We start from the raw sequence: 27,366 nt of genomic DNA, 5'->3' as shown, positions 1-27,366 counted from the left end.
ACTGGAGATCATTCCAGATACAGGAGATCATTCCTGATACAGGAGATCATTCCTGATACAGGAGATCATTCCTGCCGACCGCAATGAGACTGTACAATAACTCACCTCTGGCAAAATCCATCACATAACAATAACACTGTTGACTGTGTTTCTTGGTTGTTTGTATATAATATATATAGATATATACTGTACTGTATATACTGTATATACTGTGCATTTTATATTTTTTGCTGCTATTTTACTGCTATTTTATTGCTTTTCTATTATTCTATTATTATCTTATTGCTCCTGTTTGCTGCTGTAGCGAAAAAAAAAGTCCCCTCGGGGATTAATAAAGTAACTACCTAACCTAACCTAACCTAACCTAACCTAACCTAATTTGGGTTTTTAATAGGACCAGTATGAGCCAGTGCACCACTCCAGTCCAACCACGTGGTGGCGTCAGCGCTCATGTTACAATTAATATTTATTGGCGCTCCTTAACACCCGTTTGAAAGTGGCTCTGTTCTTACAGCTGACATCTAGTTGTGATGAACACTTTTGCTGCATGTTTAAAAAAAAAAAATAATAAACCATCCGGAGTGGGTCAGTGTGTTTCTTGAAGTGAGACTGCGGTTCGTTTTTAAAGAGGGAAAAGTCTTATTTCTTCGGTTGAGCAGACTTCGCTGGAACATGTGCCAAAGTAGCAGAGTTGCTCTTTAATCAGCTTCCTACTCGGTCACATCCAAACACATGCTGCTGCTTTGCACACTTGGAGACGTCAGAAAGGCGGTGCCATACCGGAGCACAGGGTCATATCCTACCAGGAGCATATATTCCTCACCGGGACGAGCTCTGGCTGCCACTCACTTCCTCCTGGAAAACCCTGTCGGGAGGCTTTTGCGCTCAACGGCATGGAAGTAACTAAAGGAGAGGACCGATCGGCTGAACAGGCGGCGTCTTTATTTGGGACACCAGAGCTGGAGAGTCAAAGGAGCAACAATGAACGGGGAAAGAGAAGGAGTAACTACTGTAAAATCATTACTGGGGTACGTTCAATAGCACTGAAACCTACACAATTCCCTCTCTGTCCAAACTGCAAAGCACCTTTTTGTCTTGAGACAAGCAACATTTGGAGGTCACATGGTGTCATTTTACTTCCACGCAGTCAGAGTACTTTTTAATTGAAACAAGCTGGGTGTTGCTGCACAATCAAAGACAACTTTTCCTGTAAAATTCTGCATTGTAAATCTTGAGACTTTGTTCAGTCTCCCAAATAAAATGTCTATTTTTTCTGTCTTCTCAGGCTGTGTAATATGACCCTTAAAATGTCTCTAAACTGTTAGATGCTTACATTACAGTGTTGTTTACAGGCTTTTCTTTAGGTTACTGTAGGTCCTCAGTGGTTCCCAGAGAGGAGTGGGTTTGGGTGTGTAGTTAAAAACAGTGCATTTACATATAATTTGGACTATTATCATTTAGAATATTTTAGAAATGCATATTGTGTCATAAAGACAGAAATGACAAAACATTGTTAAAACAAGGCTTTTAGGGAGTGGATTTGATCTGCAATTTTCTCCTGCTCCCATAGTCAGTATTCAATGTTGTTGTTGTTTTTTCCTGTTTATTTGGGTGAGGCGCTCGGTAAAAACACTTGGGTGCAGCTCCCAAGTGTTAGAATTGGTAGGGAAAACCCTTTTTCGATGCTGAAATGATTAGTCAATTAATTGATCAACAGCCATTTCGATAATTGATTAAAGGTGTACTTTTTTTTTGCAAGAAAAAATAATAAAGAATGCAAATTTTGACTTTTTAAAGAGGATTTGCAGCTTTTCTTTGTCGGATATAGTTGTAAAGTTCAGTTTTGGACTTTCAGTCAAACAAAACAAGACATTTGAAGGTTGACATTGACTAACATATGAATTGTAAAAGTAATGAGCAGATTAATCGACCATGAGAATAATTGTCCGTAGCAGCCCTGGTGGCTGTACGTGACTTTATCCTGAGGCAAATTTCATCGTCAGGAATCAAAACCCGCAGCCTCATGTCTGCACTTCTTCACTGTTTACTCTCATCGTCATTCATCCAGCTGTCTGTCACGCGGACGAGACTGTCAGAGGTGCCAGTGTGAACGTGGAAACAAAATGTTTTCACTCCAGTGCAAACAGATGGAGATGCAGTGTCTTTACAGGTGGACCTGATCTACAGTTCCTAGTGTAAAGCAGGATGGACCTTTAAGCCCACACGGCTGGTAAAGTTTCAGGCGAATGTTTGTTGCATTTAGAAAACGGAGTTGGTTTTTACAGCCACTTTGTATTCCAATAGTTCACGCTTTGTTATTCTGTCTTTTTGCAGGGTTACAGGGAGGGGCACGGGCAGTTGTTCAAGGCGTTTCCATTGTTATTTATTTATGAATGTAGGGATCCATTATTGATTAGGCTGTTGATTTAATTGGGAAATCGTTTGGCGTATAAAATGGGAGAAAATAAGGACAAAATGGAGATTGGAGAAAAAGATGACATCTTCATCAGTATTGTTTTGACCAACCAAAAAAAAACAACTTCAACAAATACCCTCAAAATATTTCGCTCAATAAGAAAGCAACCAAAAAAAAACAACAGAAAGCACAAATTCCAAAATGTCAGCCATTTTCATTAAAGTGATTTAAGCAAATAAATCATCACAAGAATTTCTAGATCTTTTTTTTTTTTTTTTTTGACTGAGCAACATCTCTGCGTTATTGGGGTCAGAGTTTTAGTTCCCATTGTATTGTGCATATGACACTTGTTTTTTTGTGTTTTTTTTTTATATTCACGATCAACATTTTACACTATTACATTTTGGACATTACATGAAAACCATAATTGAAAGATTTGCATAGAAAAATGTCATTATGATTTATACAGTGTTTTTATGTTGCTGGCATCAGAAAAATGGCTTTTACAGTGAAATAGTGAAACTCATTGGTTTATTTGGCCAAAGCACACGTTATGAATTAACAATGTATGGACTGTGCGTCATCTGCCTTGTCACTGAAAAATAAACTATGCACACTGGAAAACAGTTGACAATATACACAACCTTCAAACTATTTGTGTGCAAAACCCACAGGGACCTGCTGTTGTCTGCTTCGCTTTGATTAGACACTCAGGAGGCAAAGTCTAGACAACGCTACGCCCCATCAGCCACCCTATATTTGTTGTTTAAGGTTGTGCATAACGGGTGATTGCAACACCTAGGGACTAAAGACAAAAAGGAGGGACAGTTTTTAACATGAGGGATAATCATTAAATGTTTTCACAATAATGATCCCTGTAGAAAGACAGTTTTAATGCTGGTGGCCTTTTTTGTGACGTCCAATTCAAAGTGGGCTTCCAACAACCGTTTCATTTTTATGTCGACAATAGCTACATGGGGGTTGTCGTGACGTAAGCAGTGTTTCAGAGTCAGATTTCCACCAGACAGACTGTTTACTTTCACAACCCACAAGACGACGTCTTAAGGCTTTCCCAAGGAGCTCATCCAGGTTTTCTGTCTCTTCACCTATAGCTGGGGGAAAATAAGAGCACATACCCAGACAGCGTGCACACACAGCAGCATATTTTCATACCTGTCTAGGAATTCCAAGTCTTGTGTCTGTGAATCACACTAAGTGGATTACTTGTGGTTGATTATTCCCACAATCCTCCTTTTGGGACCTAACTGTGAACTACTGTAGCTTTCTAGCACAAAATAATGGGGGGAGGAGGGGGGTCCAGTTTTTGAGGCCAGAGGTTCATATTTGTAATTAAAACAAGTAAAATTGTCTCCTACAGCTTAGTTTGTTTCCTATGTAACTCAACATGGCATGAAATCCTCCCAGAGGGGAGTTTGTGTTGGATTTGTGTCGTTCAGCTTTATATTGAGTTTTTGTTTTAAACGCAAAGCGTAGACGAGTAAATCTACAATGATGCACACAGGGATACTTGAAAACAGTTGTATTTCAACATCGGTAAGAAAGCTGATGGCAGAAAAGATAAGAACTTAAAATGTTAACCTCATATTACTGTATCACAAACTGCAAGAATCATTTATGACTTTTAGGACATTTTATTCCTCATTGCAGCAAATAGCTATAACAGAAAAAAAACAACAAATATTTTGGCAGAGAAGGTGAATATTTCTTTAGAGTCGCTCTTAAATTATAACTTTCACTGAGTCATGAGAAGGATGTGATGAATAAGCATGAAGAGTTCCACTTCCAGCAGAGGAGTCACAAGGCAGTCAAATGTATGTAAAGGAAAACATCTTTCGCATGAATCATGGACCTTCGTGGCCATGTTGGATCTAACATAAACTGATACGGCGTCACATTTGTACTTTTTACAAGCCAGAAGTTTACAGGATTATTAAAACAGACTTTAAATGGAGTTTCAGACTAACCGACCATGATAACTACTGCAGGCCTGGTTTGGGCGTAGTAGGGGTTTCAAAGTAAGCAGCAGTGACAACACAACTGAACACTTTCATCTCTAAATATACTGATGGAGATTTCCTTGAAACGCCCATCTAATTACTAAGCCCTCGCCCCCCCGTGGGCTACTGTCCGCAGGCAGATATGAGCTGAGCATCTGATAAAAACAGCAGCTAGGCGTACATTCTTCGTTGACTTTTCAGTTGCAGAGAGTTGGAGATGATGTATGAGGGAAGATGGGAATGATTATACTCACACGGAAAGGCAAAGATGAATATACAACGGCCTCCCTTTGTACAGCGCTGCAAGACCTCGATCTAATCTAAAAGAATGAGGCTGTAGGAAAAACTAAACAATGAATGACAGTTGGGTAAACAAAATGGCATGACCAAAGGTTTACAGCCACATTGGCAGCTCTGTGAGGCTGCTAGCATGTTTACAATAGTAGTACTAACATGATGTTCACTGGTTTAATTTAGCATATTAACATTACATTTGTTAATTGCTGTTACAAAGTGTGTCAGAACCTGAGGGGATCTTTTTTTTTTTTTTTTTTTTTGTATCATCTGCAATCTTTTGTATAAAAGTGGACTCTAAACTTAAATTTTCAAACTCGATGTCGGGGCTTGAGGAGAACAAAGGAGATCAACAAAGTAATTAGGATTCATCCTCTGGGGACCACGAATATCTACACTGAATTTCATGGCAGTTCATTCCATAGTAAATTATTGAGATGTTTCACTCTGAAAAGAACCAAAGTGGTGAACCAAACAACCAAAGCTGCCGTGTCCAGAGCCAAAGCTTTGGGCGCGAAATTGTAGTTACAGCACGCGTTGTGTTGTATTTACTGAAGGAGGTGATTTGTGGCTTCTCACAAGGAGCCACAAGTCTGTTAGATTTCATTTATATTTTGGTTCCAGAGGTATGTAGCTGACATTAGTGTGTGTCTGGAGTGCCAACAGAATTAACTTGAGTTCACTTCTGCCAAAACCATTTTCACCACAATTCATGCAAAATATTTAGAACATTTTCACTTTTATTAAGTTTGGAGATTCAGAACAGCTATCGGGCAATATGGTACACTATCATTAATTGTGCTTATACAAGAACATCGTGGCTTGAATTATCACGAGAGCCTGGAATTTAAAATAAACACTTTCAGTTCTCTGTGACGGCTTCATGTGATTAATGAACAGTTATCTTCTTTAACTCCAACAACCCTTCTGCCATCTGGATTTTAGGTTCTGCTGCTGTGCTTCCTGGCGGTCATCCTGGCTGTGTTGTTGTCTGTGAGAAAAAAACCAGATGACAACGGTAAGGTTCACTGTTTAATTGACCTACGTTCACTTTCACAGTTTTACATTTTTAAAACAAATGTTATTATTCTCTGCTTCATTTACAGTTTGGGTTTATTGTATTTCAACACCTTCTATAGATCCATCGCAACATTTAGCAGCCAGGAGAGAAAACGTGGCTTGTTCAGAGGATGATGGGTTTCCATTAGAGTCGGATTGCCATTGAGATTTAAGGGAAATTGGATAACAATCAAGTGTTCACTATGAAGGTGCCAACATGTGAGATCCTTCTATTCCCTCCTGTCACCTCTCTAATACTGTAATTTACCTATCAAAGGTACCTGTGGACTTTTTTGTAAACACGGTAATATTTACATCACTGTCTCTAGCCAAACCACTTGTGCAAATCTTTGAGGTGTAATACTTGTACTGAATGCCTTTGTTGGTGCCTTTCCTGACTTATTACTGCTGCTAGCTGTCGATCAGTGGAACAAGGTGAAACCATTAGCATGACTTAGCATCTAACCCTCTATATGTGTCCACTGGATACAAATACAACCGCAAACTGCTTATAATCGATCCATAGTACTACTTGTAGACCCTTACGGCAAAACGATATACATTACTGAAGAGGTTTTTTTTTTTTCTTTTCAATTTTAGTTTAATGCTCTGAGAAAATAATCAGTTATTTGGAGAAACATCTCCCAAAAATTAAACACACAGGGGCTTTCAGTTGCAGGATCGGTGGTGCTGGTGTTGGAAAATTGAAAAATAGGGAAACAAAGCCTTGTGCTTCACATACACATATAAATCAGTGCCAACTTATTTCTTTTTTTAGAGAGCCCAGTAACTCTGTGTTGACACTTCATATGCAGACTTCCAAATGTGTGTCTTTGTTTTCTTTCACTCACATGTAAATATAAGTCATATTTCATACTTTTTCTGTCTGAGCTTGGTTTAAGTGACCATAAACAGGAAATCGTGGACTTTGGCTGCACCGGCGTGAGACCGACTGTCTCATGTTACATTTGGATCAGTTATTCAGTGAAGACTTGTTTGGTACGTTTTTCAGTTGTCCAAATAACAATCATGGCTGTTTACTGCCATTGTGAGTCTAAAACAATCTGCTGTTTGGATTACCAGACAGAGTATAGCCGGCTACCGTCCCACTGCAGATTCTACAGACACTCGAAACTGGGAGTATTTAGAGGAGTGGTAAGGAGGGGGGGGGGTCAAGTTACCAACTGGCCAGCAAAAGAGAGAAACTGAGGTGAATGTTAACCACCACCCCCCCCCGGGGGTGGTGGGGGGGGCTGCATATGATTTGTTGACAGGATCGTGAGCGGTGCAAGTGAGCTTTTTTGGACCACTGTTGCAAAACATGTCGTAAACAGACTTTCTAGTGGGACAGGAATGTTTTCTGCAGCTATAGATTCCCTCTGGTTAGACGTGGGCAGCAGAGTCAGTGTGCTCTTTGTTGCAAACCACCCTGCCAAAACAGCCCGTTCCATTTCAGGGGCAGCGGTGGTGACTGTGGGTAGCCGTCCCCAGCCTGGGCGGGGTGCTCGCTCTGCTGTGGCATTTCTCTTTGACTTGGATTTCCTACCCGGTTAACATGAAAGCTATTTGTGAAGATTTTTGCCTTTTCACCCACCCAAACTCTGATTTAGGAGTTACTCACATCTATGCAGTTTTGTTGGAATTTCTACATCTTTCATAATGCTGTTTTCTTGGTGAAGCCTTTGGAAACAGATTAAAAGAAATAAAAATAACCCAGGACTCCACTTTTGTCAAGAGGCTGACCGTATGTGCTGCAAAATGCTGAGAGCGGGTTTTCCCGTGGATTGCAGACCACAGCAACATATCTCTCGAGGCACAGCATCCCTGTGTTCGGTCCTAACCACAGTGCTGACCTCTGGAGGCTGTGAGCAGGGGTTTCTCACCAACATGCTGAGGCTCCCCCCTGTCATATGTCCAGTCAGCAGCAGGCTTAACAGATGTATTGGGAGAGCAGTTGGTTGAAATATGAAGGAGGTGGTGCAGAGCTTTCTGGTCGCTGACACCTTGAGTAAGTTAGTTTGTGTTTGTTTCAGGTTTTGTGTCTGCTTGTGTGCACTGTTGTGGGATTTTGAACAAATTTTTCAACGACCCTGCTCCAAAAAAAAAAAAAATCAATGTTGTCCTGTGTTTCTGTTTTGTTCTTTTCTGAAGGCTGCATCAATATTTTTCTGTCCTATCACTATGTGGAAGTTGTCACTCGTGGTGACTAACCCACAGGGAATTATCACATGTCTCTGCAGCCCCCCCGTGCGCTATGGCCATTTTAGCGTCTTTCAGCTATGTTTTGTTTTACCGCCCACATCTTTACTGGTTTGCTTCACTCACAGTTGCAGCAAGTAGAAGTTTTATGTAATAATGCTCTGAAAAAACCTAGATGGGAGACAAAGTAGCATTTAGCAACTTACTTTTATGTGTGTAAATTCAACTTCAACTTTAATGTTAATCCACCATATGACATACAGGTAGATCGAAAAATTGTTTCTCACAGTCCCACGGTGTGCAAAACAAAAAGAGAAAACAAGAAAAGTATAAATATGTAACGATAAAAAAAAAAACAGACAACAACCACAATGACGCTTAACTGCAGTATATACACTCTTACTTTTTACCTTGGTGGTTGGTGGAGGGAAAATCACAGCTAAAAGTAGAGTGAATACTGAACTTGAATTCATCAAGTGACCAGAAACACAACTAACTAATTGTAATAGTGCTTCTTTTCTGCTAAGTGTGTTGACTAGCAACTGTTAGCTGAAAAGTTTACATTAACAAAGTGTATGTCAATGTTGTCCTTACAGCTTATTGCGCTGCATCTATCTGGACAAAAACTCAATTAATGCAAATTTTAAAACCTCACCAAATTTTAGGATGCCGTTGTTCCTTCTATTTCACTTAAATTGTCTCAGATTAAGGAAATGAAATGTTTCAAATCTATGTATGACCTCAAAAGAAAAATGACACCAGGTGATCACTTGTTATATGACTGAACTTCTTAAGGAAAAGTTTCTCCCTGTTTTGTTTCCATGAGAACAATATCCAGATGGTTTCATTTGAATGTGAGCACATTCTGTCCAGCACAAAGTCTGCCATAAAAAAATGATGATTGAGTTGTTTTTTTCTCCTCTCTCTGTTCATGGAGTCTGTATGTGCTGTTATTTAGAGTTGTGCTATTTTCTTGCCTCAATTTTTTTTTGGAAAGGAACGAAGCACAGGAGCCCTTCAGTCTAACTCTCTGGTTATCTCATAAATATGGATGACAATGGGTTTACTGTTATTTTTACATCCTGTTAAATGGCTGTCAAATGAATCAACAATCCCATTTAATGGAAACGTTCTGATTAACCTGCACCACTTTTTGAGTGTTAAACTGTTTAATAAGGATGTCTCTGAATGCTTACCATAGATTGTTGATAATTTAGCCATCGATATTAATTGTTATATGAATATTTAGGAATTGGAACCAAGTTTTGTGGCTTTTAATGGTTCTCAACATAGTTCTTAACACCTTATCTCCTAAAGTAAGTCTGTTTTTTTGTTTTTTTTACTTCAAGTTATCCTGTGTTTATTGACAAATATATTGTGTTACAGACTCATTAGCTCAGAAAAATACGCTGTACGCATTCAAAGACCTGCCTTGTTTTTTCTGAAACCACTCCTCTTTCCTAGTGGAGGGGGATCTCTGGCTGGCGAACAACTCTGGAGATGTCCAACTGCTACAGTGTCCAAGCGGGTAATGAAATACTCTTGTTTTACTGTGTAATGTGAGAACAGATGTGGTTTTGTTAGAAAAATAATAACTGAAATCTCAGCTGGCCTTGTTTGGATTGCATCAGGTTCTCTCCTCGTCTTTGAACGATACCTATCAACATATTTTGATGCAGAGAATGAAACGATTCAGCTGCATCGCCCACAGTTAACCTGAGATAAAAGACATTGTTGTGTGGCAGTTCAGTCGGTTCATCTTCACATTTTTAGAAGTGTGTAAATAACCCAAACACAACTTCTTTTTTTTCCGATGTTCTCATTTTATTGGGGAAGTAACTGTCTCTATGGAAACTTGGGTAATGACTCTGAGTAATCAGGCATGTGTTGGAGAGTTGTGCGCGTGTTTGCGTGAGAGTGTGGCCCCGTGTGAGTGTTTGTGCTTTGGTAAGGAAGTAACCCCAGACAGACTCATCACACTATGGAAAAGAAAACCTGTGGCTTCAGATGAAGATATTTTTGGTTTAAAAAAATATAATCAAATACATAAATGTCGTCTGTAAAAAAAAATAATAATAATAATTTTTTTTTTTATTATTATTTTTTTTTATCAAAGTCACATTCTGTTGGTTTGATTTTATTGTTTTTGTTGGTAAACCACTCTTTTATTGTTATGTGTGGTTTGGTCTTTATACTCTTTTGGAAAATGCTGATTGAAAACATTTTCTAAATGTTAATTTCTTAAATATGCAGATTGTTTTAGGACCAACGTGTACCTTGAATTTGATTCATTTCTCTTCTTCCTCTCCTGTGTGTGAATTCACTTAATTCCTCCTCTTGGTGTCTCAGTCAAAGAGCTGCTTTGTATTACCTCTACACAAATCTACTGTACAACACTACCGCTACGCCACTGTTGCCAAAGATATCCACGTCTCCTGCTGAGTAATGATTTCCCTTCCAACTCACAAACTCACCTGGGGGTCTTCTCAAAGGACTTCCATTCATCAGGTGTCTTTTCTTGCCCAGTTTCTCCAGACCTCCTCTCATCCTGGTGTCCTTGGACGGTTTCCGGGCAAAGTATCTGGAAGATCACAAGAACTACATGCCCATCATCAACAAGTTGCGTAAGTCACCAACATTGTTGACTCCACAGCTCTTCAAAGTTTACCGGGCATGCTGGTGTGACTGAACATAACCGTCTTGTGTTGTGTGCAGGAAACGCCGGAACAACAGCACCATACATCAGGCCTGTTTATCCCACAAAGACCTTCCCCAACCACTACAGCATTGTTACTGTAAGTCTTTTCTCACTGTGATGTGACCAGAAGTTGATTTATTGGATGCAAATAGAAGGCTTGCCCAGGTTGTAATATATTTATGTTTATAGTTGATGTTGTTGCTACAATGCATAGGTTTCCTCCAAAGGGTCACAAGATAAATCTTAGGTGCCATGAGGGGATTATTTGGAGAGGAAATAAGTAAAAGCAAAGCTCTGACAGACAAATTAGTGTTTATTCTTTTAATATTCTATAATCTTTGCTTTTATGTTCTACATCTTTGGGACTCTTCAACTGTTAAAGTCGCTCCGAAGCTGGAGCCCAGTGTTTGAGTCAATGTTGCTTTCTATCACTGCTGTATTGTTTCTTCTCAACAGTGAACTTCTGGTCATTTCCTTGCAATTTCACTTCTCGTCTCTCACTCTTCTTTCTTAACGACAGTAGAAAGGTCTCACACTGTTGAGAGCTAATGGTTTACATGTGCTGCATAAGTAGTGCAGAAGAACTGAGGGCCTTACAAAGTGGATTCCACCTCTGTTGGTTAAAGCAGCCCCCACAATTAAAATGAACCGTTGCGGTTACCAGTAATATTTAGGTTAGAAAGATCGGAGAGAGGATAATCACGTTAAGTCCTCACAGCCTCCGTATCAAAGCGGCTCCCCTTGACTGTGTGTTTATTTTGCCTCCACTCTTTGCCCTGTTCCTGCAGGGTCTTTATCCCGAGTCTCATGGGATTGTGGACAACAAGATGTACGATGTGGACCGTAACGCTTTTTTCAGCTTGAAAACTGACGAGAAATTCATCTCAAATTGGTACCAAGGAGAACCAGTAAGTGACTGTGCGATCACAAGATTTTTGCCACAAAATGTCAGCTCTGAAGTATACTTTCGTAATACTTCCTGCACATCAGACAGTATTGTTCACTGGCTTGCGTAAGTTAGCAACCTGATGTTGTGGAAACCCTGACGGGAATCAAGACAAGGCACTTGTCTTGTGTAAGAAATGTGAGGCCTTGTGCTCAGATCACACCGTGATTTACTTGCTATGAACAAAACAGTAAGTTTGATCACTGAGGATCAGCTCGCTCCGTAATGAGCTTCTTGATATAATTATGGATTTAGCTTGTGCTAAATGACAGCTTGTGCGAGCTGGGCTTGTTTATACGCTTTGTGGTTTTCGTTTAAATGGGAGGCCTCTTAAATCTCATTCCTCAAGGGTTTGACAAGCTGCTTCTCTTGAAAATACACCAGGCAGCAGGCGTACCACTTTCCAGGAGGAAAGGACAGATGGATATCCTCCATCAAGTGATTCACTGTGCAGGAATGACTTCTTTCATAATGACGTTCAAGCAAATACAACTAAGTGCATGTGCCAAAATATGTTTATAAACCTGCTGCCTAAATTAGACATCTACCTGCAAATTGGCCTAATAGGTATGGATTTACAATAAAAACATGCCATTAGATTTCCATCAGACTTGACTGGGCTGTGAGGGATTACGTTTTTATCCTAATGGAATAAATACTGCTGCTGTGATGTACTGAGATGAATGCGTTATCTGTTAGTTTACTTGGTCTGTCTGAATTAATCGTGAACTAGATAGTCTCTCCTCCTCTCCTCTTCCTCCTCCTCCTCCTCAGGTCTGGGTCACTGCCATGCGTCAGAAACTCAAAGCAGGGACTTTCTTCTGGCCAGGCTCTGATGTAGCCATCAATGGCATGTTCCCAAATTTCTACAAGAAGTATGATAAGTAAGAGCAGCGTCATTATGTTACATGCTTTTAAATTCATGCCTGTGAATTTTACATTTCATAACATATTGCTGTGGTTTATTGAGGCCTTCATAAATAACATTAACCCTTTCTTTTACACAGGACCATTACATTTGAGGACAGACTGTTGACGTTGTTCGAGTGGCTAAGTTTACCTCAAGAAAAAAGGTGTATTTCGTTTTGTATTTACAAAGATTAGGTTGTGAGTTTCCATTAAGAAACTCTGAACAACATGTTAACTGCTGCGTTTGTGATTTTAGGCCTGACTTTTACACTTTGTACCTGGACGAACCCGACACATCAGGACATCGATATGGGCCAGGAAGTTTCGCGGTCAGTTACTCATTGAAACTGCATTTTGAATGGAAACGAGATACATTTTGATATTTAGCTCATTGTATCTGATTATGTATTGTCTGAAGCAAGTTGTTGATGAGGTGCAAATTTACAGTGTTTTTGGCAACATTGTTTTCCAGCCGTAGTATCATGTTAACTTTTAATTAAGCTTGAACTGCTGTTGTGTCTCCAGGTTGGTAAGGCTTTGGAATATGTGGACAAGATTCTGGGCAAGCTGATGGATGGTCTGACAATGAGAGACCTGCAACACTGTGTCAACATAATGATCATATCTGACCACGGTGAGTGAAATACAGTCTAGACAGAGTTAGGATACAGTTTATACGTGAAGGCAGGGGCAGAACATGAATTTACAGATTTATTGAAATTAAAATAAATGTAAAAACAATGAAACATGATCTAAACTACACCAGCAAATTGTTCAGTTTTTAAGAAGGCAAAATGAAACCGATTCATTAAAAGGTTTACTGAAGAAGAAATTGACCTTGATGCTTTTTCTTTGCTTTTTATATAAAGCTATGTTAGTTCACAAACAAACTTGGTGCATCTTTCTTAAATCTGTGGTTTCACAGCAGTAAGGCGTAGCATCGTTTTAGGGCCTATGTGCTAGTGTGGGGGACTTTCGAGGCTTAGTGTCAGCTTCAAATGTTTGCCTTGGTTCAGTCACAACACCTGTTGCATGGAAAACTACAGGCCAGTGCCAGAGAGGAAATGACTGAAAAATGAATCTGGTATGTTGGAAAAACTATTCTGAGCGGAAGGATTTTTTTTATTTTTTTTTTCCTTTTTTGTTTTTAGAAGATGTTACTCTTGATATCTGGAGACCATATGTTTAGCCTTGTAATTACGAATATTAAAGATCAATGTGTTGGACTAAATCTGTTTCAGGGCGATGCCCAGCTATCCTCATCAAAGACATTACTTGCAAGAGAAGATAATAATTTCAACGTACTGTGCTAGTTACTAGTCTGCAGCTTTTCATAAAGGACAAGAAAGATCCATCGGCTTTCAACTGTCACACCCAAAACACTGTCAACAAATGTCACAATAAATTTTAATCGTATGCTGCTTGTGCTGTAAGTTGTAAGGGTTGTGAAGCCGTGGAGATAAAGTAAGTGCTTGTATCGTCAGGCACATTTTTATGAGATAAACTATGAAACACTCAGTAACCATTCATAAACTTCAACAATCTAATTATTGTGGAAGGTTTTAAGGTTTATTTAAGCTTAGCAGAGGACGGCGACTGTTGAGGACAAAAATGCACTTGCGATCTGCTCTGTTTTTTGTTTTTTTATGACTTCTTTTGAGTATATTTGTATTGTTTGATGCTCTTCGGAGGACAGTTTAATATTTTCTCTTTCAACAGGCATGGAGGAAGCTTCATGTGAAAGGGCATCCTACGTGTCAACTTACCAAGCGCATACCTCTGAATTTAATGTCATTCAAGGCCCAGCTGCTCGCATCAGACCAACCCGCCTCCCAGAGAATTACTTTTCCTGTGAGATCCTGTCCATCAAACCCGACTTCCCTTCCTCCAAGCTTTGCAACATCAATCTGTGTCAGTTTGTTTGAAGTTAGAGTGGCTGACATTGTCCTGTTTCTTTCCTCAGTCGACTATGCAGGCCTGGTGAAGAACCTGTCGGTATGCGAAATATTCCAAATGTGACCTTTGTATTGATAAGAACAATGAAAAATTATCTGCTTGCTTGGCTTCGTGTCAAACAATCCCATTCTCCTTCTCGTGTGTGTTGATTCTCCTCGTCTGTTCTGAAGTGCAGGACCAATGACCAGCCAATGAGGCCGTACCTCAAAGAAAATCTCCCAAAAAGGATGCACTTCGCTCACAACGTACGCATAGAGAGGGGTCACCTCTACATGAGGTCGGGCTGGCAGGCAGCTCTGTAAGTGACCAGTCACTCCACTCTCTTTAATTTCAATATTAGTTAATCAAACTCTGCAGTGTTAAAAACAAAAGAAGCTGGAGGACAACAACAATGAAGCGGCAATAAACCTAATAAAGGCATATTTCAACATAAAATTAAAACTTTCCTCCAAATAACTTAAATCATGTTATTTATTAACTCACCTGTCATCCAAACTCATTTGAGCTTCTGTTTGAGACTGGACATTTGAGACACAATATGCAGCGTGAAAAAGTAGAGCCGGATGGCCGAACTTATCACACGACATCTTACACTCAAACTCCAGCTGGTGTCAACCATTGCAAACATCTTTTCAGACATACACGGACAGTGATGATGAGGAACTGTGTGCACATCCATAAAATCTCAACGAGTCACGCAGACCTGCACGTCGCTGCAGACGGATCCCCGTCCTTTTGTGATGCAGGGTTATACACGGAGAACAAAAAAAGTATTTTTTTTTAAATGCCGATCAAACATCTCTGAATAACTCCTGTGGGAATTCGCCTTCACGCAGTGTTTCACAATCAAATTAGATGAGATGTTGACGAGTCTTATGTGACAGAATAGAGAGTAGCATGGAAACAAATTGAGGTATCTGATAAGAAAAAACTAATTTTCTTTGACCACACAGAAGTTGAAGCCTTTGCAGTAATTACTGATACCAACCGTGTAATCACGGAAAATTGTTTCAGGCTGAAGAATTAAATTATTTGACTTGACAGACACAACAAACAATATAGTTTCCCTGTAAAGTCACTTGCTGGTTATTAGGATGAATTGCTCCTTCAATATAAGATGAAAACACATGGTAATAACTATCGGAGTGGTGGCATAGTGACTTTAAATCGTCATTTCTTCCTGTATTCTTTCCCCAGATCAATGTTTTTATTTTATGTCCTCAGGAACAGCTGGGATATCAAGTATTGCACTGGTGGATTCCACGGCTCAGATAACGTCTTCACCAACATGCAGGTCAGAGGAAGGAAGAATGTGTGTGTTTGTCAGTGATAATAAACTTTTAGCACAATAGGAAACCAAAAGTTGTGATGTGAAATACAAAGTAGACATTAAAGAACGTACTTTGAAAGACACAAAACTCAGTAGCTCTAAAACTGTAGAAGTACAATAATTATACTTGTTGCGAGACGTTTCTTCCCTCCTACACTCAACTTTGCACTGAGTGCTTCAATTGGAAATATGCTTCTGTCAGCCACCTTAATGTTAGTCATCACAGTATGTCTGTGTATGTCTCCAGACACAGGTTTACACTGGACTATGACTTGGTATAATTAGCTTACAAGGTGGCTGACTTGTCTAAAAAGAAGGTCTGTGAGTCAAGAAAAGTCAACTTTTCTACAAATGTCTTTCAGTCTGCCTACGCACAGCTGAGAAAAGTAGAGAAGTGGCCTTGAAATAGACAGTTTACTCCCCAAATATCCCTGAATTCCACCAGACCGTCTTTATTGGAAAAATAATCTGCAAGTTATATTTTCAAAGTTATATAAAGTCACTTTAGTGCTTTTGTTTATTTCAAATATTTACATATTGCCCAATTATGGTATTGAGTTTTTGCCATCTTGTAGTTTACAGAAAGAGTTTAAATAAAAGATTCCAGTTCACAAACTGGTGGGCATTGTTTTGGTTCAATGTAAACTCTTGTTTCTATTTTAAAAGTCTCCAAATAAAGGAATGAAAGTCTATGTTATTTTGTTTTTCCAGGCAATCTTCATTGGTTACGGTCCTGCGTTTAAAGAAAAGACAGTTGTGCCCCCTTTTGAAAACATCGAAATATATAACCTCATGTGTGGTGAGTCACTGTTTGTACTCGCTGTACCCTATGCTCCTCCACTGCTCCTGTAACTTCATTGTGAAATATGCTTATGCATTTTCATGCTGAGATGACAGGATCGATGTAACTCGAGACTTCAAGAGGTACAACCAAAAAATAGTCCGGTATATAAACCCCTTTAAACCACATCATGGTGTTACTCTTCAGTTTTTATAGGGAATTGATTAAACAAGATGTAATTTTTGAATTAGTGAACTTTACTGGTGTTTGTTGGCAGATTTTGTTGCCCTTTGAGCAGAGTCAGTTCAGCCATTTTCTCGCTTCCAGTCTTTATGCTAAGCTAACAGGCGCAGCTACATGTTTACTGTTCACTCATGAGAATGATATCAATCTCATCATTTCGCTAGAGAACAGTAAACGTGCTTTCTTAAATGTCTAACTAGTCCTGATTATTGGTTGTTTCAAATACTTTAAAATCAAATATTAATTTTGAGAAAATGTTTTCCAACATTGGTACACAAATGAGTTTGTAAAATCATGTCCATAAGATTAACGCCAACTACTGGCTGTACACAATCACTGTTATTAAACTAAAACTCAGCTTCTTTACTTTTAAAGTTGTAACTTTTATAGTTTTATTGAGCGCTTATTTGATTGAAAACAGCTGCTCAGTTGTCAAAGATACATCAACACACTAAATTTCAATTTTATGCTTTGCTTTTAAAAAAAAAAAAAAAAGGCAACCACTGAAAAAACTACCCTGAGTTAGCAGATGAACTGGCAGGTTCAAAATCAAAATGTGTGACATTGCCATTAAAACAAAAAAAAACTACCTCTGCACATAAATACGTTACTAGTACTGCACGTTAAAGAGTTGGACACATTTACTGTCCTCTGTCATATTTAACATGTTGTCCTCTGTCATTTTCCACGAGATCTCCTTGCTATCCGTCCTGCTCCAAACAACGGCACCCACGGTAGTCTGAACCACCTCCTGAAGAACCCTGTCCACCAGCCAGTTCACCCAGCACAGCTCTCCCACGACACCCCCTGTGAGGCCGCTGACCCCGTCCCCACGGACGACCTGCAGTGCACTTGTGGAAACCAAACCACGGCAATAGTATGTGCTAACAACTTCGTGAGGTCACATATTTCTTTAGGCCCTTTTAACGTGTCAGTTCAGTACTTTGGTCCAGAGTGGAATATCTTCACAACTATAGAATGGATTGGGTTGTTTTTTTAACTTTGGACAGACATTCATGGGACGCGGAGCAAGTTTGATAATGTCTTTGGAGAACCTCTGATTTTAACTTGGTCTGACCCTTTATTAGATGTATGGACAAACAATTTTGTATGTTCATGGTTCACAAACCTTTTCTTTCCTTTTGTATCACTTGACAACTGTTGCGCCATGAAAAAGTGAAAGAAATATCCCCGTCGTCCCCAGGAGGAAATGTAAAGACTAAACGTGACCCCTCATCATCTAGTCAGAAATGCAAATGGTGCATTATTTTCTTCTTATGCATTAGATAATACTTCAAAACTAATGACATTCCCATCCGTCTCAGCTAATTAGCAGATGTTAGCATGGTAAGAGTCTAAACTAACCTAGTAAACAGTATCTCTAATAAAATCATCTGTGTGTTGCTGTCGTCATGGTGAACATATTAGCATCATAACATCAGCCGTTAGCTCAAAGAAATGCTGTGGCCAACATCCAGCCTCAGAAAGATGGGGGCTGTACACCTTTAGGTTTGTTCAATTTTTTTTGGTGTTACAGTTAATGTTTTCTTAACTGTGTGCGTTTGTTTGAAGTAAATGTGTTGGGATCGACAGTTAATTCAAATATTGTGAAGTAAATAAAGTGGTGCGAGTACAGCTGCACTACCCTCAAATTGAAAAAAGTCTGAATCTGATGAGTTCTGTACAATAATGTGCAAAACTTCACTTGTCATCAGTTCAGTCACATTGAAGCTCCGTTTACTGTGTGCACAATGAAAGTGTGTTAATTTTAATTTATGTAACGCAGTCAAACTAACAACATGTGTGAATTTCTTTTCAGGAGAAGAATATGAACCAAAATCTCATCTCCATTATTTCAAGTGAGTGTCCTTTTATTTAGTGTTCATGAAGGTTTTTGGTAGATATCTTAGTCTGACAATATACATTTTTCCTTTTAGGTGCTAAAGCCAGCTTGCATCGCCTCCACCAACCTTTCGGCACCCCTCGAGTCGTCCAATCAGACGCCGCCTTTTGTGTGCTGCACCAGCCTGACTACGTCAACGGATACAGCAAAGATCGCCTCATGCCCCTCTGGGTGTCGTACACCGTCCAGCCTCTGGTGAGTGCGCTGGTTGGAGCGGTCTTTTATGTCTAAACATAGCCTGTTCACTTGAGTTGTCCTGTCTGTATTTCTTCCGTGGTTTACGGTTTGGCAGCAGATTGTAAGAGGTTGTCTAGTATCCGAATCCCTTCTCTAAGTAGCCGTTACTCATCTTCTCTGCTCGTGTTGGCTCAAACACTTCTTGTCTTCCTCAATGTGTGGTTGAGCTGCAGTGTAAATCATGACCTCAGGCGGAGTGATGCATTCCCGGGAGGGTTTACACTGTTGTACTGTCTGAATGACAGAGCAAGTGAGGGTTTAGATTTGTTTTCATTCAAGCTTTATCCAAATACAGTACAAGCAAAATATAGACTCTGTACTTTTGTAGGCTGTATTCTTGGTATGCATTTTTATTTGAAAGAGTCATGGCATCAGTTGTTTGTTTGTTACCGTGTCACAGCATAACGTTGCATTATTAGGCTCAACCCACTTGTCCACCCACGGCAAACTTCAATTTCGTGGCTTGTCCAAAGTCAAGTCAAATATCTCCATATAAACATGGATTTTAGCTAATGTGCCTTCTAGAAAATCAATGAAAAGCACGAGGTCATGCAGCTAAACAGGCCTGCGTTGCTTTTCCTGTACATGCTGTATGTTTGAAACATGCATATCGTTTGATCCTGCATTTTTCTGCTTGTAATCAGAAAAAAAACACTTTAATGTACCCATATTTAATTTAAGTATTTTTGATATATTTTCCATGATATTCCCTGGAAAGAGCCATTTTATTAGTAATTGTAGGGAAACCTCAAATTCATGATTTCATGTTTAGACGAGCTTCATTTGCATTAGCTTCTGTAACCTAATGCAATCTCTCCTCTTCTGTCGAGACATTTAACCCAAGAAGTTTTAGAGCTGATGTGAAATGTTTTTTTTTTTTAATGTCCACTTAAACTTGGTACAATGAATAAACAACCATATCAGAATTTGTAATACCATCCTTATCTACACATTGGACATTATTGAGAATACTGAATACAGATACTGTTTCAATGCCAAAGTTCTTCTTACCAGCATTCTTAAAATAGTCAGCAGAGATTTTTTTTATTTCTGAAACAGCCCAGAAGTTTCAGCTTCACTTCTCCTCCCTATTTGAAACGGTATTCTGTGACTTTACACAAATGTTCTGTATAATTGTTACTAATTACACAGTCTAGAGTGTAACTAAGAGTGCAACGGCAGAAAAATGAGCCATTTTTCTTCTGTGACAGGGTGTGTGTGAAGAGGTTATTGTTTTTAGAGAGCTCTACAAACAGAAACGGTGCAAGGCCCTCGCTGACCCACATACACAGGCGAAGCAAAACCAAGCCAAGTGATCTTGCACAACTCTTGAGTACAGGCCTGGACTCCCACTCCTGACTGTCCGCCCCTGACTGATCCTCTCTCTCAGACCAGAGTGCGACCCCTGAGCCCAGAGTCGGAGGCGTGTGTTCGTGCTGACGTACGCATCCCACCGGCCTCCAGCCAGCTGTGTCGGCGCTACAGAGACGATGTGGCTCTGTCCTACGGCCTGCTGCATCCCGCCAGTGAGTGTGTGTTCGTGACAGTGCTCGTGTGCGGCGTCGGGGTTTCACAGCTCGTCGTCCCCCAGCCGGGTGTTGAATTCAAGTTGACGTGTTTCATGGCCACATTCTCATGTAGAAATGCACCCGTGCTGCAGGGCTGCAGGAGAGAAGAGCGTCCCATCCCCCCCGATTGAGACGCTGCCGATTCACTGCATTTTCTTTAATGAAATTCTGGTTTCAGATAGCAGCAAAAAAAAAGGAAGTGACAGACTGAAAAAAAAAGAAAAAGTAAAAGCTCCCCAGCAGCTGCGAGTGTGACCAGAGAAAGTTGGATAAACTTGGATCTTTTGTCTTCCTCTGGTTCTGGTAGAAAGTCCCAGATTGTGATTTGTGCAGTTAAATGACTTCAGAGCGGTGTATCTGGTAGATTTATATACTTTAATACTTTGAATATTAATTGAATATGTTTTGGCGTGATCTGAGACAAAGTGATTCACTGCTAATGGTGGATTAATAAATATAAAAAGTATCTGAGTTGTGCCCCTAAATTAATTGACCTCCTCCTCCATTTAGCTCCACCAACTTGTAAATTCTATTTTCAGCCAGTAAGTCTTTTTTTTTTTTTTTTTTCTTAGTTTCACAGTAGACATGTCAGACTGTCAAAACATGTAATGAGTTTTATTGAATCACCATCACGTGCAGTTTTTCAACACCTCTTATTTTCTCTATAGATCTTAATGTCAGTGGTCCAGAGTCAGACTCTTTGATCACCAGCAACATGGCACCAATGTTCCCTGCATTTAAAGGTGAGTTAGTTTGGCAAATATTTCTCGGTTTCTGGTTTTCTAGCTTCTCCCAAACCCGTCTAAGGGAACTGTGTGATTCACAATGTCAATAATGTATTCAAAAGTCGTCAAAAGGGTTAGTTTGCCAACCGAAAAAGAGCTTTTTAATCAAACACTTTAATGAACTGGTGAACTGAAGAGATCTCTGAATCTTTACTTGAGGTCAGACAGCAGGTTTGCCAGTTCTTGTGAGCCATTTTTATTGCTCAATATTATACTTTTGAAGGCTAAATTTCTGAAGACAGGCTACACTTTTCCCCAGTTGGTTCCTAAATATATATATAAAAGAAGTTCAAAGATCTAACCACTGTGATTATATGGGACTACTCGACTTTAATTTAATTCAGCTCTTGCTGTAAAACACAATTAAAGGTTTACTCAGAGGAACTTTTCCAGAGTTAATCCTCCTGCCATCCTGCTGTAGACGCGGCCGTTTACTTCACAATAAGATTCAGTTTCAGGCTGTTTAGTTTTTAATGTGACTGAGCTGATTCACCACATTGTGCTCTAAAGAAGCAATAGATGGGACTCAACATTAAATCCTTCATTGCGTTTGAATGGATTCGGGTTCCTCGTGAATATTAGTACACTTTCACGGTGTATTGCTTATTGAAAATGTCTTGCTCAACTCGGCCATAACTTCCATCCAGAATTAGTCTGAACTTGCACCAGGCAGCGTTACAAAATCAATCTTGTTAGATGTGAAAGTATGAGCACAGATAGTATGATTCAGTGGTTTCTCATTGTTGCACAGAATCATGCTTTTGTTGAAACCTGTTGATTGTGTCACGTAGGAAAGAGTGTTCCAGGTTTTCCACTGGGGCCTCCCATGCTATAAATGGAAAGTACCATAAATTTGTCTCATTGGACAAAAATACTGTAGTTTTGCATGTTGGAAGCCTAAATAATAATCCGGTGGCAGGTGCTGCCCCCTGGTGGCTCCTCACTGTTTGCACATGAACTAATGAAAAGCATGATGGGAGGCCACATGGACTCATAAACATTATCATTGCATGCAGTACTCTTAAAATGTAATGATTTGGGGTTTGGCTTCTTTTTATAGACCACGGTGTCCTCCATTGTGATGTGCTGTTGGAGCACTAAACGCTTTTGTGTGTATGTTTACAGATGTTTGGACCCATTTCCATGATGTCCTGCTTCCAAAATATTCACAGCAGCTGAACGGACTTAACGTCTTGAGTGGGCCGATATTTGATGAAGACTATGATGGAACGGTTGATGCACTCGCACAAATTGTTGGGTAAGATGAGATGTAATGGTTACTTTTGTTGGTCAACTTAAAATGTTATTTGTTAATCAACTAACTTATATTTATTTTTTAAGTTCTTTAGTAGAGCTGCACATATTCGCATCGTAAAAGTACATCAATAAGATTTGAAATGCAATCATTAGCTATTCCATTTCATTTTGCAATGAATTTTAAGGAAATGAAGGTTGTGCACACAAAGTATTCAATCAAAAGTCCAAACCTTTTATTGTTTAAACATTTACATTTAAGCATTTTGCAGTTGCTTTTGTCCAAAACAATGAATTATAATTCAAGCTGTCATGAAAGTGATGCAACACTCAAAGTGTGAGCACGGGGAATAGAGTACAATAGTCTCGTTTCCGTGGTTTCCACACAAAGCTCTCCAGATTCAACACACCAAACGGATGATATTGTGTCATGAGTTCAATAATCTTTCAAAACCTGTAAACTTGCATGATTAAATAAACTCATCTGTGCCATTTTGTTTGAATTAAAGTATTTATATGCAGCCTTTAAACACCATACACTGATAGATTTTACTGTCCTGAATTATTTTAAAGGCCCTGAACATGTATTTTTTTTCTTATCAGCTTTCTCTGTAAGTGATGATTTCCTATATACGCCGAGGTTGTCGTTATTTTACTAGAGATCCGTGTTTTGTTTTTTATTTACTTCAGGCTCAGTTGGAAAATGTGATGTCATAGACTTCAATGCATCAATCAGGATTTAGCAGCATTTTGATCAAAATCAAATGACTGTTGGTGGTTTGTTTAGCTGCTGATCAAATCACATCCACAAAGCCTTGAAGAAGCAGATTAACGGAGTTTTTAAGTGTTAAACTTAAATCATAATTTAGGATGTGTTTTTTTTGTTGTTGTTTTTTTTACTTTGAATTGGTAAGAAATGGGATTTGAAAGCGTTTTTTTTGTTGTTTTTTTAGGGGCTTTGATATAACTGCCAGGTAATAAGTATGAGACCTGGAGTTATGAACATTTCCACTTCAGCTTTTATAAATGAGGTATTCAATTGTTTCAAGACAGTTCAAATGCAGCATTTTGTTAAACTGTCAACTCTCATCTCTCCAGGAACAAGGCTCCCATCCCATCCCATTTCTTTGTTATCCTGACCAGCTGTGGGAACTCGACTTTCAGCCCTGTTAACTGTGAGGGTCCGCTACAGGCCAAGTCCTTCATCCTTCCCCACAGACCTGACCACACAGAGAGCTGTGCTGTGAGTAACGCCACCGACGGTCTTCCTACACATCAGTTTCCATCACTGTCTGCGTCTGTGGAAACCTGCTGACAGATCATTCAGTGGAAATGTTCGACAGATCACCCACTAATACATTTTCTTTGTCTCTCATTTCTCCTCTGCCTCTCTCTTTCTCACCAGGACGGCTCGGACCTGACGTGGGTGGAGGGTTGGATGCAGTTTCATACTGCTCGAGTCCGAGACATCGAGATCCTGACCGGACTCAGCTTCTACCATGACAGGTTATCGGTGGGAGAGACGCTACAGCTCAAGACATTTCTACAGACTGATTAAAATCAGAGGCGCTTTAATTCCCAAAGGAAGCCATATTGATCTGCAGCCCAGTGGGTTTAACTGGCGCAGCAATCAGAAAAGTTTCCTGTTTTCAGACCAAATTGATCCCAACGACATGTTCCATCCATTTTTTTGTCAGTATGTCTAATTACAAAACAAATTTGATGATCATTACCAGTGTTAAAGCCCTGCATTTCTTTCATTTTCATGTTTTTAAAGGGAATTGTACAAGGACAATCAAAGGGTATTCATATCAATGGGGCTCCAGAAAGCCATGATATCTGCTGAATGGCTCCAAAGTATTTCTCCGGACGGGAAAGAAAACATTTATTAATGGAAGAACTATTTATCCCAACAATTAATTTATTGGCCGCGACATTTCAGGAAACACCGTCTCTGCTGAGATCTGAAGATCTGGAAACATTTTTGTTTGTTGAGGGAATCTTGCCAAACATCTGGAGAGCTGGCTGCAGCAGCTGGAAAAACATCCAACATGAATACATTTTGTTCCTGCCAAATGTTGTCTTTGTATTTTAATGTTTTTTCACCAGTGTTGATTTTAGTATTTTGTAAATTTTTGATATAATTGTTCAGTTTAAAGTGAGTGCCTGTGTGCATGTATGTGTGCTGTATGCTTGGATGGATCATGAGGTAAATTTGAGGCAGGACACAGACATGTAAAAGCCTCCCTTCCACCTCTCCTACAAGACACTCGGATACAAAGAGACACAAAACAACTACAGACAAGACATTTGTCTCTTTGCTGACGTTGTACATCTTTGCAGTTGACTTGCATCTTTTTGTGTTGTTATGTCTTTTTGTGTCTCTTCATGGTTGTTCTGTCTCTTTGGGTTTGTTTTGTGTTTCTTTGTGGTCATTTTATGTCCATTTGTGGGCGTTTTGCATCTCTGTTTTGTTTTGCATGTCTTCATAGTCATTTTGCAACCTGTGAATTAGTTTTGCAACTCTTGAAGGTTGTTTTGCATCTGTAGGTGAAGGTTTTGTTTCTTTGTTGTCATTTTGTGTCTCTGTCAGTGAAAATTCTGGAAGTTGAACACTCGGGTGACTGCTGTCTGAAAAACACCAGCTGAACTTCACTATTTAGCTGGAGATGGAGAGGTTGTCTGTGTCTGATTGGGCTATTCAGTAGTGTGTGTGCGTGTGTGTTTTTGGGATCAACAGTCTTAGATTTTTTTTTTTTTTTTTTTTTTTTTGCTCTTCACAGCGGCTCAAAAATATGAAATTTGCAGGTAATTTGTAGAAAATATATTAGTCATTTCTATGATGTGTTACAGCTTCTTTTTGATATTGTCAGAAATTGCAGGTATGGACAAATACACAATTTCATATAAAAACTCTTTGACACTGACCTTGTGACTTGTTTTCCATGTTTACAACCTGTTTTTAGCCCAGATTAGGGCTTCAAAAGTACTTTCTGTGCACAGGTTTGCACCCAAAGCAAAGAGAATCTTTCAGATGAAAGTGAAATATGAGCTATAACAAACCAGCAGTTGCTCTTCGCCCTCCCCTCCACACTGCTACAGTGTGTGTGTGAATGCTAAAAGGAAGGAAGCCGAGCTCTTGAAGGTTTCCCTCTATATAATCTGCCACTTCCTCAGGCTGACCACTCAACATGCACTGCAAGAAGCCAGAAGGTAAGATCTTGCAACTCTCTCCTCTGCACATCTTTAACTCTGCTGTGACCTCGTTCCCATGTCACAAACCTGAGCGAGCTTTCTTCTTGGTTGCGTGTCAAACGGCCACTAACGGCACTTCTCTGAAACGGGGAGTTGAGTAAATGTTTTTGCAATCGTGTGTGTGAACAACACGTAGTCTTAAAGGGAAAATCCAAAGTGATTTTCTTTTAAAGTGAATGAACAGTATAAATGAATGTTTCCTACTCTGTGCAGTTTATTGTTGTGCTGCTGAATGAGGTGTTTTAACATATTCTGCATGCATGTATCTCGTGTTGATAAAGACGTATTGAAAAAGCAAATTTTGATGAATCTACAAATGTAGTTGTAATTTTTCACTACCTCAGTTTCAGTCCAATGAATTCAATTGTTGTTGCTTTTTAACTTGCATCTTGTATGAAAGTTTTCAAAAGCAGGTGTTTGGCATGCATCAGTAAAGTGAGAATGAAATACAGAAAGATTCCAGGATTGTTACAGCAAAAGTTTCCTTGTAACTCCATCTTTGCTGAACTTGATCTTTTTTTTTGGACGTGTAGTTCTAGTTACTGTAAAGAATTACAATAAGATGAGCTGCTGAAAACTAGTTGGAAACAGGAGCAGGTCATTTCTAAAATAAGAGTTGCCGTTTTTCTATGCAAAAGCTTGTTGTGTACGCCTGTGACGGTCGGTTTTATTTGGAATTTGCTTGCAGTGGCTGGACGTCGTAAGTCGTGCTGCCAGAGCCGAGTTATGCAGCCACTCACAGGTCTTCCAGGAAACGCTGCTCTGTGTACCATATGTGGGTCCCAATGTAATCAGTCAGGTGACCTTTTCTGACACTGCTGTGGTGGGCTCGTATGTTCTTCTCACCCTCTCTTCTCGGATGATAACTCATTCATCACTTAAACCACAGATAACCGGAATCACTACGTTCCTTTGGGTAGCGAGAAATGAGTGTGTGATGATCATAACCAAACTGATTGTAATTCTAAAAATGAGGGATCACAGAGAAGCGTGAATAACCGTTCACTGCATTTTAACATCTTCCTCTGACAGCTTTTTTTTTTTAGCAAATTTACAACTTGAGAGGCATGGTGCTCGTCAGCAGAGGACAGATAACAGCTGTGTCCCTCTCTCAGAGCCATGAGGCCTAATTACAACTGACGCTGATTGTTTTCTCTGGCCTCCTGGCAGCTCCAGTTAGTAACAAGGACAGGCTCCTATCTGTGAACACAGGCTGACATCCAGCTATTTACTCGGCTCCTGGTGCTTCACTTGTCTGCTACTGCAGAGGAAAATGTTTTTTAGAGATAGATGAGAATTTAAAGGAACAGACGCATTTTGGGAAATACATTTAATTACTTTCTTGCTAAGAGTCAGAATATTTTCAAGCTCTTTCTGGGACGTGTAGTTCACAGACAAGAAGGTATCTTCTCATCTAAATCTCAACATGAAAGTGAATAAGCATCTTTTCCATAATGTTAAACTATTCTATTTTGAGATAATCCATTTGAATAAGTCTGCTAACCTGCAAAAAAA

The 27,366-nt window shown here is 39.5% G+C and overlaps 2 protein-coding genes across 2 annotated transcripts in view; both read left to right on the top strand.

Annotated features, from left to right (window-relative positions):
• The first annotated feature begins 586 nt into the window (after positions 1–586).
• Positions 587–24,194, top strand: enpp1 (ectonucleotide pyrophosphatase/phosphodiesterase 1). The gene is made up of 23 exons (XM_069717139.1): positions 587–1,028; positions 5,674–5,746; positions 9,451–9,514; positions 10,513–10,610; positions 10,702–10,781; positions 11,473–11,592; positions 12,405–12,514; positions 12,638–12,703; positions 12,796–12,868; positions 13,065–13,173; positions 14,259–14,390; positions 14,503–14,534; positions 14,666–14,793; positions 15,720–15,789; positions 16,537–16,624; positions 17,542–17,726; positions 18,669–18,708; positions 18,787–18,947; positions 20,380–20,515; positions 21,226–21,300; positions 22,468–22,600; positions 23,695–23,839; positions 24,002–24,194. Exons 1-23 carry the CDS (start codon positions 894–896, stop codon positions 24,152–24,154), a joined length of 2,406 nt encoding a protein of 801 aa, XP_069573240.1. The 5' UTR covers positions 587–893; the 3' UTR covers positions 24,155–24,194.
• Positions 24,195–25,759: 1,565 nt separating this feature from the next.
• Positions 25,760–27,366, top strand: part of LOC138631932 (acyl-CoA:lysophosphatidylglycerol acyltransferase 1-like) — a 191,940-nt gene continuing 190,333 nt past the window's right edge. Inside the window, exon 1 of the mRNA XM_069717133.1 lies at positions 25,760–25,809. The gene's annotated coding sequence lies outside the window, so the exon portion shown is untranslated. The remainder of the gene's footprint in view (positions 25,810–27,366) is intronic.

The sequence above is a fragment of the Brachyistius frenatus genome, unplaced genomic scaffold (genome assembly GCF_029030835.1).
Source record: "Brachyistius frenatus isolate BFR_SWC_R1_liver_20210118 unplaced genomic scaffold, ASM2903083v1 Contig_169, whole genome shotgun sequence".
Classification (NCBI taxonomy): domain Eukaryota; kingdom Metazoa; phylum Chordata; class Actinopteri; family Embiotocidae; genus Brachyistius; species Brachyistius frenatus.
This window is presented reverse-complemented; position numbering and strand designations above follow the sequence as displayed.